The 15,678-nt window shown below is 42.6% G+C and overlaps 1 protein-coding gene across 3 annotated transcripts; it reads left to right on the top strand.

Annotated features, from left to right (window-relative positions):
- The first annotated feature begins 212 nt into the window (after window positions 1-212).
- LOC103893610 (protein Mdm4) lies at window positions 213-15,042 on the top strand. 3 transcript variants are annotated; one of them, XM_009272796.2, is made up of 11 exons: window positions 213-318; window positions 3,017-3,091; window positions 4,533-4,666; window positions 5,133-5,182; window positions 8,044-8,105; window positions 8,871-8,967; window positions 10,348-10,508; window positions 10,613-10,660; window positions 11,073-11,207; window positions 11,950-12,030; window positions 13,800-15,042. In XM_009272796.2, exons 1-11 carry the CDS (start codon window positions 244-246, stop codon window positions 14,352-14,354), a joined length of 1,473 nt encoding a protein of 490 aa, XP_009271071.1. In that variant the 5' UTR covers window positions 213-243; the 3' UTR covers window positions 14,355-15,042. The 3 variants fall into 3 exon arrangements, with proteins under 3 accessions (XP_009271071.1, XP_009271069.1, XP_009271072.1); XM_009272794.2 differs by having other exon boundaries at window positions 10,613-10,663; XM_009272797.2 differs by lacking the exon at window positions 10,613-10,660.
- Window positions 15,043-15,678: the final 636 nt, after the last annotated feature.

The raw sequence follows: 15,678 nt of genomic DNA, 5'->3' as shown, positions 1-15,678 counted from the left end.
CTGGATGCCACTTGGGTAGGACAAAGCAGATCAGTTTGGACTGAGCAGGTGAGGGGCACAGTAACATTAGCATTATACAGCAGTCATTTAAGGTAACACATGCAGGGCTAATTTTAAACACTGGTTTCCTGAAGCTGCTAAGAAGTGGAAGTGGTTAAACTCAAGACCAGGTTTCTCAGCTTAACTGGTACATGAACCTTCTCATTTATAGGTTTGTGCTCTAAACAGCTAATCACTGCCACAATGACATCTTCAAGCTCTGCCCAGCATCCAGCAGCTGAGAATGCCCACAGAATCACACTCGGACAAGTTAACCAGGTAATTATTTCTCCCACTGATCTTCACTGCTTTCTCCTCAGTAAAGCAGTGATTTCTTCCATCAAATCAAAGCACTCGAGTACACCTAAGTAAGAAGAATTGAGCCTAACAGAGTAGGGCTTTTATCCTGAGGAGTTATATTAGCTTTTGCTATCAGATTGATGATTTATGAACATTTTAAAGGGGGGAGGAGGGGAAAAAGCAGTTAAAACTGGCCATACAAGAAATTGTATGATGCATATTTTTGTGCTGGACCTGTACTTGAAGTACAGCATTCCTCCTAGTGCTGGACTACTTGTGACAATTGTATTGGAGCTTTGTAACCTTGTAAGCTGAACTTTGTCTAGCCAGTAATGCATCCCCGTGCCTTTTTTGGAGTCAGCGTAGGTAAGTATTGAACATGTAGTGCTCTCATTATTGACTATTCCTCGAGTGTTCCTGGAACAAAAGGTAGTTGTAGCTGCGAGCCAAGGCCAGCGTGGCAGGTGTGTGGTTTGAGTGTGGCTCAACACCACATTGACAGCCAGTCAGAGAAGAGAAATTTGCAAACGATAACAGCAGAAATCTGGTCTAAAAATCAGGAAAGTTTCTCCAAGACAGGCATCCAACCTTCCTGAGTCTATTAATTGGAAAAAGTGTCTCCACAATATGAGGGGATGTGGTAGGAGTGGAAATAAGCTGATGGGAAGTTGAGAGATCCTCCCATTTGAGGCTTACTTTAGAAGCTTTGAAACATAGCCAAGTCCTATGTAGAATTGATGTATATGCTTGTTTATTCAACTCACTCTGCATGAAAAAATAAGTAAATAGGCTCTGATATTAGTAGCAAAATATTGATTGTCAACACTCAGTGTCCCAGGCAGTGCAGAATAAACACTTCCATTTTGGCTGTACAGTGGTAGCAAAGGGCCCATTTTAAAACGATCAAGCTAACTAGGTTACTTCTTTAATCAGAAAGAAATGTGTAAGAAGTTACTTCAAAATCCATTTGAGAGTGGTCATTAGAGAAATGAATGAATGCAAACACATAATTTCATCTTATTAAAAACGATGTGCTGATACAAGCACTCATTTTAGTTGTGCTGAGCTTTTTCCTAGTGAAAAAGCTGTTCTTGATAAAGAGACTTGGGGCTGGACGCAAGCTGTTCTGTTTGAGCTTGAAAATGCATTTAGCAAACGCAGTAATGAGAAAACAGGCAGACCAGACACATTCACAGAAGGGATGACTTTTTTACAATATTAGAAAACAGTGGAACAAATACCTTGCCAAGAAACCATCAGATAGCTGAGTGACAAATTACGTTCGTGACAGGCAACCAAAACCTGCTCTTACCTTGTGCAGGAAAATGGTGCTGCAGCTCAAGCTGTCTCTTGAGGAGATGTTGCAGGGCTGCAAACAGGCTCTACTCCTTGGAAGGGGAAGTAGGGGTTGCAACTGCATTTATATAGGCAGAAAGGAGGGGTGGGTGTGAGACACAGGTGAACCCACCTAACGTTGATAGGTGAGGGCCTTTACTACCCAGCATGGATTACATGCCTTGAGAAAGCATTAGCCTTGTCAAAGGGGAAACAGCAATGAACATCATGCGCTGAGGTTTCTGTCCTGTGATGGATTGAAATATCTTGCTGTATTAGCATCTGATAGACAAGGAGAACAGAGGAAGAGATTCAGTGTGGGAATTAGTATTATTGTACACAATTGTGTAGCATTCAGAGAACAGTGAGGGCTTTCTGACATTTTTAGGGAACACAAGGCATCAGATCATGTGGTGGCACTCTCCTAGGAATTGTTAAAATTCTTGTGGAGTAGATGAAGTAGCAACGTAGGGGGGAAATAGCTATTTAAAACTTGCTGCTGTTTTATATAGCATCATCTGTTTCATGTGCTACTCAAAGCTGCTTGGGTGTGTGGGTGAAACCCCAAGGGGTTGTGGAGCAGTTGCATCATTCCCAGAGAGCTTTATATTTTATATAATAAAGATTTTGGTTGATGAGTGAGATCCACAGAAAATACAGGTTCTGATCCTTGGTGTTAATTAACCACACCTTGTGTTTAATGCAGTCTTATTATCATGTGCCTATTCATGGATCCTAATAAATACATACTCCCTAAGGTCTGTACAGAGCAGACCTGATTTGTTCACTGCACTAATTGAGAAAATTCAGGCATGCTGCTCTTGAAGTGGCAATCTGAGTGCACCATCATTGCTCCTAAATATATGACTCAGTACATTTGGTTAGTCACTGCCTAGGACTCCATACCAAGGGTCTGAGTTTCCAATCTTCCCTCACAGAATGAATGACATCAAAGTTAATGGGACAATGTGAGTGATTAAAGCCTTTAGAGCTGGCTGCCCAAATTCCTTGGCTTTTTTTGTCTTGCACTTGAGTCAGAATGATTGTGCTGATTTCCAGTCCTTCTAACTTCTTTTTAAGCGTTTGTCCATGCAGATTACTTGTAAAAAAGAATACCAGCCTTCAGCAGGTTAACCCGAGGCAAGCGGTGTTTCCCCTCCACCTCCAGGTCATGCCACGGTTGTCAGCTCTGTGCTTGGTGTGACAGTCTTACACGGGTTGACTTGGGCAACTTGGGTTTGTTAGCTGTGATATGCAGGCACGCGTGCCAGGGTGAGGTGCTTTCTCTCAGCAGGGCACCGCTTCGTGTCATTCAAACAAAACTCTGTGCTTTGTGTTTTAGGTGCGACCCAAACTGCCGCTTCTGAAGATTCTGCAAGCTGCAGGTGCCCAAGGTGAAACCTTCACACTGAAGGAGGTGGGTTCAGGTTCTAGGCACTGAAACTGTGCCTGTCCCTGGTTGTTTGGGAGATGGCTCTTTGTGGGGAAGGGATGGGACTGGCTATTAATTTTCTTGTACTTTGAAGCCCTGTCTGCAGAATAGGGATACCTTACCCGCAGGGCTGTTGTGATTTGGTTGATCATAAATTGCCTTGAGAGCCCCCGGAGGAATTGGAATAGGAGTGTGAAATATTAAAGAAAATTATTTATCCTGGAAAAGCAGAAACCTCTTTAGAGAAAGGAGGGATGGGATAGCCACATTGCTCAGAGCTTGTAGGAGATTCTGTTCAATTGTCTCGCTCTCTGCTCAGTGCATGAAAGTCTTAAAAATTGAATCCTAGTTGATATTTTTCTTTAACTTTCCTTTGAAATGGCTTGTCAGCTAAACCTAAGAGACCCTGTGAATTCATTGATAAGATTAAAATGCAATATGTGTACAAGATTAAAAAAAATGACACTGACTGTGATTTACAAGAGTATCCTGTCTGCAAAGAATTAAATGCAGTGGTTTTTCATTATGAATGTGTCAAATATTCCTGCAGAGCCCTGTGACTTATTTTAAATGCTTATGCATTTAAATAACTTATTTAGCTTCTAAAAATTTTTGCAAAAACAAATTAAATGGTTTAAATGGGGGGAGTTGAGTATTAAATGCAGGTTACTTGTATAGATTAACATTTTAACTCAGTTAAGTAATTTTTTTCTGCAGTGAATGGACTACTGTTAGCAACTTTTTGGTGACACTTTCATTCAGGGGGGTCACTTTGGTGGGTAATGGGGGATGGAACCTGCCTATATTATGCTTAACGCACTTGGCTTTCTCCTCTTGTACTCTGGATTCCTCACTGTAGCTGGCAGTGTCCGCTAGCTCTCAGAGGATGTTTCCTCTCCATCCTTCTTTGTGATACTAATGCACTTATTTTTGCGTCTTGCAAACTGTCTCCTGAGGGACAGCACTGTAACTTGTGGTCATTCTTTAGTAATAGCTTATTCTTTTAACTGGGGATACCTTCTGCCTCCTCCCCACCCATTTCCTTCTCTTCTCTACTCTGAGTTGAACAGCAGCAGTCTCCATCTCTCACCGAGGGAGACTGCCCAGATAAAAGTGTTATCACCCACATCGTGTTTCGTTTTAATGTGACGTAGCAGAGTGACTTCTGTTTATCCGTCTTCGACTCAGTTTTCCTTCTTGTCAAGGGTTAATAGTTACAAACCTTACAGCAATATGGTAAAGCATAACTCTCCCTTGGTTGGGAGGCACTGACAAATTGCAGATGTGCATAATAAGCAGGTACTATGTGACTCGCACTGTATAGGGTAGCTGGAGGCAAGTATCATAAACTAAAGCAAATTTTCACGGTCTTCGGTGGTTTGGTTTCAACTGCAGATATGGCTAATGGTATGTTATGTATCCACAGGTTATGCATTACCTAGGACAGTATATAATGGTGAGGCAGCTATATGACAAAAGACAGCAGCACATTGTCTATTGTGGAGGAGATCAGCTAGGAGAACTGCTGGGACTGGAGAGCTTCTCTGTAAAAGACCCAAGGTAGGAAAAAGTGACCTTTAACGATCGTTGTGTTATAGAGGTTGCCGAGACGGGAGACTTGCTGTCACTGTTTCTGTCCACTGTCGCATAAACCTCCGTGAATACCAAGTGCCCTGCTCAGTGGCTTATTGGTAATGCATTTGACAAGTTTGAGTTTAGCGCCTTTGTTCTGAAGAGCCAGTTCTGAATAGTCCAGGCAGTGAGCTGCTTGAGGTGACATCTTTTCCCCCTTTAATTTCTGCATCTTCTCAGGCCCTTGATGTCACATTTAAGTGAAAATCTGCATCCTTCAGTTAAGTTCTGAGCTAGACTTCTCCGTAGCAAGCATTTAGGAGTGGCAAAAAACCCCCCCACCGCAGTTTCCAGTGTCTCTCTGGATAGTAAAAGAGAATTTCTGTCCCTGGTTTAAAAGGGTAATGCTGTTTGGTTTTGTGAGTATACTCAACTGTCGCCTTCTTTCCCACAGCCCAGTCTATGACATGTTGAAACGGAACCTGACTTCTGCTGCAATGGCAGGTAGGTTTGTCACAGTATGGGCAAGTATATTCAATGTAGTGTTGATGTAACTTGGGTAAGTAATGATACTCAGAAAAGAGAAATGTTTCTGAAGTTGGAACAAACTGCTAATGAAGGCTTTGACAAGACAATCTCTTTGAGTATGTGTCTTTTCTGTGTGTCCACCATCAGTAGCTGTGATATGAAATCAGTTAGCTGTTTGAGTAACATGGCTGCCTATAATGGACGGCCAAACCTCGGGGCAGCAGACACACTCTGGAAGCACACTGACAGAGCTAAATACTGTGGATGTACAAATCAATGTGGCTGAAGTATCCCATCCAAATCATTATTGATTTCTCAGTCTTTTCTCGGTTTCATAGCATGCTGCGACTTCTCGCTCTCACCTCGCTTTAAGCTTTCATAGTCTTGAGACTGAATGTAAGAGTGCTGGAAAGCCAGCCTAGTTCTGCAAGCCAAAGAGGTCTGGACGTTAATCAAACATTTGAACCTTTAAAGGTCATTGTTACTTTCCCGGCTCGTAAGAGAAATCAAATCTATCTACATCAAAAGTCCTCCAATCATAAATTAAAATTTATTCTTAAATTAACCTCAGCTGATGGCTTCTTTGCAGCCAGTTTCCATTGTGCGGCTGGTAATCTTCATTTGAAAAAAAACTTCTGATAAAACTGCAAGTGTGCAAATCATGAGGGTGCTGCACCAGGAGAGTTGTGGAGTCTTGTGCCGTACTTCTGGTGTCTCTAAGCAGATAATATGGACTTTGCTCTTCATAAGGGCTTAGTCTATTTTTGCACACGTACATAAAAGCTTGTGCAAATTTAGAAACTGTTTCAGAAAACATGGCCCCAAACTGCTTAGTCCTCTGCTTTGAGCCATATATTGGTGCCTGTGAGGTCCCCCTCATTTCTCTATTTATATAGAAGAATCTTCCTAAGCGGACTCTTGTCTAAACACATTACCTACAGAATAACGGTGTGAGTGCTGTTTCCCTCGCTGGTGATGGCCTGGCCTCTTCCCTATAGGCAGTGTATGTGGAGAGCAAAGGATCCCAGAGAAACTCTCTCCTCTGCTGCCCTGTCGCCCCTTCTACTTTGTGTGTGCATGTGGCTGTGTGTGTGTGTGCCTGCGTGTGCATGTATGGTCCAGTCATGGTGTAACTATTTTTAAACCTGCCAAAGGAAATACTGCTCCTTTAGGGAGATGATCACTGAGTTATACCACCGTGTCTGCATGTGTGTGCGTGACTATAAAACGAAACAAGCTTGGCAGACCAGACCTTTGACGAATACATAGTCTAGGATGACTCTGTTTTTCCTTCATCGCACCATAGGAATAACTAGAAGTGCCATAGGGCTTGAAGAGGTCTTCGTGTTTCGTGTTTTGTAATAGCCGCTTGTATTCATTAGCCAAATCAGTGCTTATCAGCACATCATTTTGCAGATTATCTCAGCCACTTTAAAGTAAAAAGTGACTGCAGTACATCTTGGTAATAAAGACTAAGCTCTTACATAATGCTCTTTATCAGATGGTGTCCTTACTTGGCTAGCTTTTACTCTTAAGTGTGACTCACATGAGGTGTATTTAGGAATACCTCACTTTAAGGACATTTTGTGTTCAGTTCCTAGTATATGTTGGCTTGGAAAAAGGAAGCCTTCCAATAAGTGGAGCGTCTTTTCACACAGTAAGGCTAGTTTGCATTATTTATGAAGTGTTAGAAGGGTAAGTCTTTACCTCTTCTAATGCCCCTGCAGAGCCAAAATAATTATGGATGAGCCAATTGGCTTCTGTTTTCCTTCAGGTATTAAATAGTCAGTGACTGCAGAAGTTGTAGGGTGATAAAAGGGAAGAAAAGAAAGCTGAACTAGTGCATGGAGGGCAAAGAATATGGGATAGAGGCATGTCATTTTGTGGTCCTGTGTTTTGGTCCATTTTATGGACTGCTTTGTGGTCCACTTTTCTGCCTACTGCAGCAGTTTTCAGTATCTTCGTATCAGTGCCGTGATTCATGATGTGAATCGGACTGTTCTCTGCTAAATTGAAAGGGGAGCAAGCAGGAGCCATCCTTGCATCTTTTGTTCTCTAGCAAGTCATTCTGTTTAAAGGGTAGACTTCCTAAGTGCAACTCTCCTATTATGTAGAAAGATTTCTGTTAATTTGGTTGTTCTTGCTATTTAGGTTGGCCTTTTAATTAACTCTTGGGGCCAGCATAATCGTCTGGATTAAATTGTGTTACGGATGTGCACCCAGTTACCCAGGAAAAAGCTTGCTGTGCATGGAATTTTCCCTTCTTTAGTCTAGTCATTGTTCTTCATGCCCACACCCTTTAAGAAAGGTGTTTTTCCTGTCTCAGCCTAAGCTGAAAGAGATGGTGTCCTCAGGTATTTATAAAAATCTTACTCTTCTCTGTTCACCTTCTTCAGCATGGATCTGATCCAGCCTTCAAGTGAGAGTCCCCACCCTCTGCTATTGCTCTGGGTTTCTGCCTCCATGCAGACCTCTTGTGTAAAGGACCTAAAACTTGCGATGGCAGGACAGCCTGTAGGAAAAAGAATAGTTTTTCACATTGGGAAGAAGGTTCTTACCTGCTGTGAGGTTTCATCAAGCTTCATCTCCGAGGAGGCACAGACTCTGTATTCCATAGGCTAATGCCTCCATATGTACCTTGGGAAGCCTAGGGAATACTGGAGTAATGCCTCTAGGAAATGGCCAGCTTTATAAGGAAGAAAGGGCTCTGTTTCTCTTAAAGGGTTACTTAGAGGTCTGCCAAGCCTGGCTCGTTGGTTGCTTGCTGAAGACTCTCTGTGTTGTGAGAATGGTTATTACCAGGGAAGGTTTTTTCTTTTGTTTTACCTGCCATCTAGATGCTGCACAGAATCTCGCAAAGGAACAGAGCGTCGATAAGCCAAGCCAAGACCAGCTGAAGGTAAACCCACTGCCTGGTGGTTTCTTTTGTTGTACAGAGTGCCCCTTCTCTGTACCTGTGCATGGTGGACTGCCAGAACTTTGTGCTGCTTGGCTGCCAGGTCCTCACCTTCCTGAAAAGTTCTTGGAGTCCACAGAGCAGGGACAGAGTGACCCTTCTCTGTTCTCTTCATAACAGAGTACCAGTCTCTGAGCGCGTTTCTCTGGGGTGTAGCACTTCTAGTCCTCAGTTCCTCCAGCGTGCTTTGTATTTTCATGTCTTTCCCCCCTCTCTCCCATCCCCTCTCTGAGTAGGAATTGCCAAATAATTAAGCTTTCTAAAATGTGTGAACAAGTTTTGTGTTTAGTAGGATTGTTTTCAGAAGCTTTCAGGCAGAATCTGAAACCTAGGAAAAATCTTTGCACGTTCAAACTTGTTTCCAGGTATATTTTGGGATTAAGGTAGTCTGATCCGGGAGGTGTCTGTTCACATTGGGGGCCAGAGAGTTACAAAGATCACAGTATTACTGCATTAAAGATGGCAACTTTTGGACTTTTGCCAATCTTAAGATTTTTCCTAGGTTGGAAGTATATTGTTTGTGCTGATTACAGATGCATTAGCCTTCTTAAAGGGTTAATAGTGTGTAGTTTTTGTTCAGAAACTTTTATTTCTCTTCATAACTTCTTGGTCTTGTACTGCAGCTGGTGACTTGGATGGAAGTGCTACATCCCCTGGTCTCTATAAGCTCTGATGGACTAACATCTGTTTTTTCCTTCCTTCATGCAGTTTAGCCGGCAAGAAGGTTCTGACACTGGCATCATGGAGGGTGAAAGCAATGCTTCTGCTTTGTCTACCTCAGAGCAAAAATGTGAGAATTCTGAAGGTGAGTGCCAGCTTTTCTGCAGTAACACAATGTGTACAAGCTCTTCTGCTCCTTCTCCACTGTGACACGTTGAGCTCTGCATCAGCAAAATGCTGGAGGAGGGTGTTGGGAGACTAATAAAAACCTGTTGTGGAATACAATCTTTAAAAATCATTGTTTTATGCTAAAGATTGAGAGAACTGCAAATGTTCGCCAAAGGTATTTTATGATAGACGTGTTTTCTAGCTTGGATATTTGGTCTCATAAATAAACAAACACTTTGAATAAAATGGGAGGTTAAGCCCCAAAAGCACATCTATCACTAAACAATGCCATGAAAAATCTTACAGACCTTGCTAAAGGGTATTTTAAATGCTGAAATTATACTTGTATCTATTTATCTTCCCAAGGGACTCTCTCCTCTGATTACATAGAACACAGCCTGAGCTGTCTGCAGTCATTACCTGCAAACCAATCAGGGAACTGAATAACAATGGAATTTTTTTTCTATCCAGCTTAAGTGTAATACAGCTCCTTCATATTTAGACATTGCCTTTGTTTTAATGTCTGGGGATTTCTTGCTGGTTCACTCATATGGATTTCTGATGTTACAGAGGCAATTTTCCTGTTTTTCTACTTTCTATTCTCACGTTGTTCTCATATCAAGGAACCTAATTTGTAAAACCAAATCTTCTTTGCAAGTGTGGGTATTTCCAGATCAAATGAGAGTGGTAGATATTTTCCTGGCTGCATGTACAAAAGAGGTGTAAACAGTCCTTGTCTGTGCCTTTGAAACTCTTGGCATGGAAGAGAGAGAGATTCAAGGTCATCTTGAAATTCAGACCGCTGAGTTTAGGATCATAGACTAAACTGCACGGGCTAAAAAGGGGGCTGAAGCACGGGATTACGTAGGATGGATTCTTACCTTCCTGCTTCCTATTTTGAGCCTGGTTTGGGATTTAGGAGCTCCCATCACTGGAAATTTGAACTAAATCCAAACCAGTTCTTTCTGCATCTTAAGTCACTCAAGAAATTTACTCAGTGTTGACTTGGTTAGAGCTCTGAAAGAAGTGTTCGTGTTTCTGTATTGAGTCTTAAAAGTAAGGTAAAGCTAAAGAGAACCTGTACCATTATAGAGACACTGGGAACACTGGGATGCTTCTCTGACCTTGGTTGTGCAGCAACTATTTTGCCAGGTTCACGTGGGTAGATACACGAGTACAGATGTGTGGCAGATCTAACATCCCAGTACACTCATACAAATCCCAAAGCTCTTAGCAGTAACTGGCTGTAAGAAGGAGCAAGAAAGATTTCTAAAATCGGATAGGGCCAAATTTCTCTCTGCTAGTCTCTTAAATAATGTAGGTGTGGCGTGACTTAGATTCTACTTGGCTCTTACAGACAAAGACTTAATAGAAAACCTCTCTAAAAGCAAGAAGCCTAAACTGGACCTAGTGTTTGAGGAATGGGATGTAGCTGGTCTTCCATGGTGGTTTTTAGGCAACCTCAGAAGCAATTACAAGTCCAGAAGTAATGGATCAACAGATATTCAGACTAACCAGGTGTGTAGACATTTTAAATAGGTGCGCTGTATTCTCTTCCTCTCCTCTTTTGGGTTCCAAGTAAATAAAACATTCTTGTTCTTTCTTTCCCCTTCCCACTCCAGGATTTTCAGCCTCTCCCTGTGTGTTCCTGTCCCAGCCTTTCACATCAGGTGGTTGGTTACCTTTAGTGTTTTTAAATAAACTAGGCGCTCTCTGAAGGCTGTGTTCAGCCGTTGGAGGTCCTTCTGCACTCCAGAGCATTGGTTGTATTTCAGGAGTTGCCCCTCTTCTGGGCTGAAAGTTGTTACGCGGTGCAGATGGCTGTAGCGTGGTGGCCAGCTGCTGTACGGCCAGCTAGCAAGGGGAATGAGCATGGTGCTGCTTGCAAAAAGGGGTGTCTTTGTGAGAGTAGTGAGCTGCCCCTTTCTCTTCCAGGGGTGACTGGAGAAGCTGCCCAGGGCTGAGAAGGCTGTTAGGGAGGAAAAGGGGAGAGGCATTCGCTGTGGCGATGGCTGCAGTGCTGGTACTCCTGCTGCTGATAACCTGAGCTCTAAGTGGTCTCTCCTGTTTCTTTTCCAACAGGACATAGACACTGCCGTTGTTTCGGATACTACTGATGACTTGTGGTTCCTCAACGAATGCCCGTCAGATCATAGCAGTGCTGCAGTCAAGGTGGAAACGGTTGACTGCGAGGAAGTGAAAGAAGGTGACAAAAAGGTACCTCTTCAAACAGCCACAGTGCATGTGTTCCACAGGTTGGCCTTGTTTAATTGATCTCATGGTGCTGTGCTGATTTTGGAGGAGCTGGATCTATAACCATCCAGAGTTTAAACTGTCTAGAAAAGGCTGTCGCCATTCCGTACATGGGGTGATAGCTTTCCTGTGTAGTCAATCTGCTTGGGTTTTTGTTTAAATGCGTGTATTTTCAAGGCACAAAATTAATTTAAAATTAATTAAAACTCTAGCAGCAACTTTACTATATTTCTAGCCAATATCTGCAAGACTAACAAATGAAAAGACTTGAAGAGGAAAATCTCAGTTTATGTTGTGTTAGCATGCAGTGTAAGATAGGCTGGCCTGAGTCTGCTAGCTGAGGTGTTAGTAAGATTGGTCACAAGAGTAATTAATCAAATGTGTGTTAAAAGGATTGAGTTCATGATTTCTTCCATGGAAATGAGTAGGACCGCTCAGGTGTGTATGTGTTTGTATTTGTATGATTCTTGTGTGCGTCAGAGAGAGAGATGAGTTGACCACAGGCAAATACGACTGTAAACCAGCCCAGCAACAGTTATCAACATTCTGGAGTAGATACAGTACATAAAATGGCTTTTCATTCACTTCTAGAAATGGCTTCATTCTCATGGCGATGATGTAGTCATTTTAGTTTTGGTGTACAGTGCCAGGCACATCATAAATACAGATTATTGTGCCCTTATAACAACACATCCACTCTTTCCAGGTGACCGAGGATGCATGTTTGCATGACTTTGAGGATTCTCAGTGCTTAAGTGATGACACAGATACAGAAGCCACTTCTGAGGTAGGCATCCTTTAGGTCAGTGTTCCTTGCTTGGAGTGTGCTGCAGTCCTAGCTGTAGTTGGAAAAACTCATCCTACATCTACTACTGGTTGTGGTAGGAGAAGCGGATTCTTGTATGGGTTTCAAAGGCCAAATAAAGCAAAAAATCGAGCCAAAAAAGCTTTTTTGTAACCTACATGAAGGTACGTAAAGAAGTTGGCTTGACCAGCTCTGGTTTGTTTTGGATAGGGCTCTGTTAAATTCTAACTGGATGGGCACTGAGCACTGGCAGCCCATGAATGCTCTGACCCACCCAGTCCAAAGACACCCAGTGTCTCTCCTGGCCACAGAGCAGTCCTGGAACTTACGTGATTTCGGCCACTTTCTGTGGCAACGTGAGAGAACTTACACGTGCTCTAGCTGGGAGGGTATTTTGACTAGGAGATTAGGGTCCTTGTTTCTACGTTGTTCTTCCCTTTTGTGCAGGGTAATGTAGCGTCAGCATGGGCAGCCACTGGCTTTTTACTCATGATTTAACTTGTCCCTTCACACACCCAGGAAGTGAATGAAGATTAGGCCCTCGGTTTCCAGCATGGTCGGTCTAATGCTGTATGAAGTTAGCATTAACAATATCCATGCATGTTTTAATAAGGTTAATTCTGTATTGTCCTCTGAAAGGAAATCTGGAGTATAGTCCTTGGCAGAGATTCGGAAATCTAAAGTTGGCACTTTGTAATCAGTGAAGTGCTCATACTCAAAAAAAAACTTGTTAGTGGAAATTTCTGTGTCGGGATCAGGGTTCCACTGAGCCCTGGGTGTCCAGGCCAGCTCTGAAGCTGTCAGTTGTTTTGTGGTAGTCTCTGGGATAAGAAGACAATCCACTTCCCATGTCACCCCATTTTTCTGAGATACTTACATGGCCTTTGTCAGGAGGAGAGCCTGCGTACCTGCTGGTGTAATGTCTTTGCCCTTGCAGTGCCTCTCTAAGGACAGACTACAGCTCTTTTCCCTGTTTAAATGAAAAAACAAGGTGGAAAGAGAGAATAAGCAGTAATTACTGGGTTGTCACCCCTCCTCACTACCCCTTTCCTCTTCTGAATTCCCTCATGACAGATACTGAGGGACATCAAATTTGTGTTCTTTCATCTGTCCTTTTTTTCTCCCAGTCCTTCAGGCTGCCTTTTGAGGTTTTGTTGTAAGTCAGCAAAAGTGTATCATGATACTCTTTGCAGCTGATGGCACCAATTTTTTTTAGCATAATTTTCCAGACTGTGCATGCTTGACAAATTAGGATGTCCCTGGCCTTGGACAGCTGAATCATAGCTCTGAACTTGGGCAGCTCTTGCTCTTGCTATGTGGGGTAATCAAGTAAGCTGCTATTAGTTGTGCATATTCAACAGATGCTAAATGATTAGTGAGTCTGGGAAATATATTCCTGACTCATTCCAGGAGCTCTACCCTTGAATTTAGAGTGAGATACTGAAAATTCAATAAACTGGACAGCTTGAGAACATTGTATTCTTCCAGAGGCTGGGAGGAAGGAAGGACAGATTTTAATGCTTAAGAAGAGATCTGCATCTGTAGAATGCACAGGGGTAGTCAAATTCTCCTTAGGCTTTCTGAGGTGCTGATAATCAAACTAGCAATCATGCATTCGCAAGCTTATACTCGGTAATAAATGTCCTTTTTTGATGAAGCTTCTTTGCTGCTTTTCCTATGTAGAGGAAACGAGTCGTACGCAAGAATACACTAACTTGCTGCTGTTTTTGTCTGCCTCAATCATTCCTCAGGACTGCTGGCAATGTACCAAATGCAAGAAATTTAACTCTCCAGGCAAACGGTACTGTTACCGCTGCTGGGCCTTACGGAAAGACTGGTACTCAGATTGTCCCAAACTGGCTCATTCTCTTTCTCTGTCCGACATTGACGCTATGCAAAACAAAAATGATGATGAAGGGATAGATGTCCCGGACTGCCGAAGGACTATTTCTGCTCCAGTTGGCCAACCCAAAGACCTGTACATGGTAGAAAACAAATCACGTGTAGATCCCTGCAGCTCTATTGAGTCTTTGGATTTGGCACGAGAATGTGAAAGCAAGGAGTCTCTGTTGCATTTCACTGAGCATAAAAAGGAGGAAGAAATACAGTCATTAGAGAGTATAAAAAAGTTGCTGAATCCTTGCTTCTTATGCCATCACAGACCACGGGATGGGAATATTGTCCATGGAAGGACTGCTCACCTTGTGGCCTGTTTCAAGTGTGCAAAGATGCTGAAGAGAAAGAGATCACCTTGCCCAGTGTGCAGGAAAGAGATTGAGATGGTGATAAGGATCTTTATGGGGTAGTTGTGCCAGTTCAGGCCTTCTCCACCAAAAGATAGCACACAGGTTTTCTTGCACTCACACAAACCCTAACTTCACAGCTCAGCCGGTGAATACCAAAGAGAATTAAGATTCAAATCTGACCAAGAACACTGAGGAATCCTCTGCATTAAATGAAGCAGCATCCGCTTTTCGATGTCCATTTAAATTAACGCCTGTATGGAGCAGGGTGTGACCGACACATTGGTATCTATGCCCTAGCTTTGTAATTGTCTAAATCTTCTAATTGCAGCTCAGTGGTGTCACTAGGATTCTCTATTCTGACAACCGGTCCGCGGAAAACAAATTTTGGAAAGAGTATTAACTTTGGCTGTTGGAGTGTTCTCCAGTAAGTCAGACCCTGTGCAATGCCTTCTAAGGGACAAGTCTATATCTGAACTATATATATATGCAGGGGTGGGAAAGAGGGTGGGAGGGAAGGGTAGACCAAGGTGTTTGCAATTTAGAGAAGCCATTTCTCCAAGTATCAGTTCTCCTGAGGGCAGTGAGAAGTAAATAACCTGGTTGCAGAATTATTTTTCTTTGTTTAATGTATGTTTGTTAGATAAGGTGAAGATCCTCTTGCTCCCAGACTTGAAATACGTCCTCCCAAACTTTTAATCCATCGCTATCTCAGGTCACATATCAGATGGCAAAAGAATAGAGTGTTACACTTTGCTTCGTTATTGGATCTTTTAATTTCTATTGATTCTTTTTTTCATTTAAATACAGTTCTATGTCATCCTGCATAGCTTTGATGAAGCCTGTCCAACGTTAGCTCAGAATCTGGTCTGCCAGTTGGATTAAATTGTAACAGCTCTGTGCATGTTTTGGGATGTTCTCATAGCTCTGTGCTTACAGCACCATTGCACCTTCTACCTGCCTCATCTCATCAGGCCAGTCTAGATAGAAGATGCTCACTTTAGAGTGTGATGTGGCTTTCAAGACAGGATATGGGCCTTTGAGGGAAAAAAAAATAATTCCTGTAAAGCACCGACTGCAGCTGGTTAGTCTGTGGGCTGTGCTTGATGTTAGTTTTTTTAATTTTCTCCGCTGATTTTCTTTCCCTGTGATTTAACACTGCAGTCTGTTTGCAGCATTTACGTTGTCCTTCAGAGCTATGCACGTTGCTCTGCTGGCTGTTAAAATTCAGTTAGAACTTGCAGTTTCAAAACGTCTAACCCTTTTCTGAGATCATATCCTAAAGTGTGCTCAGGTCTTCCTCAGCCTTCCTGTTCTCCAGGGCTTTGGAGTGCCTGCATCGTGCAGCAGTAGTGCCTTCACTTACCCTTGAATTTAGAGTGAGATA

Source organism: Aptenodytes forsteri, unplaced genomic scaffold, assembly GCF_000699145.1.
Source record: "Aptenodytes forsteri isolate BGI_AS27 unplaced genomic scaffold, ASM69914v1 Scaffold142, whole genome shotgun sequence".
NCBI lineage: Eukaryota > Metazoa > Chordata > Aves > Sphenisciformes > Spheniscidae > Aptenodytes > Aptenodytes forsteri.
The sequence above is the reverse complement of the archived record's forward strand: the minus strand, read 5'-3'. Positions and strand labels throughout refer to the sequence as shown.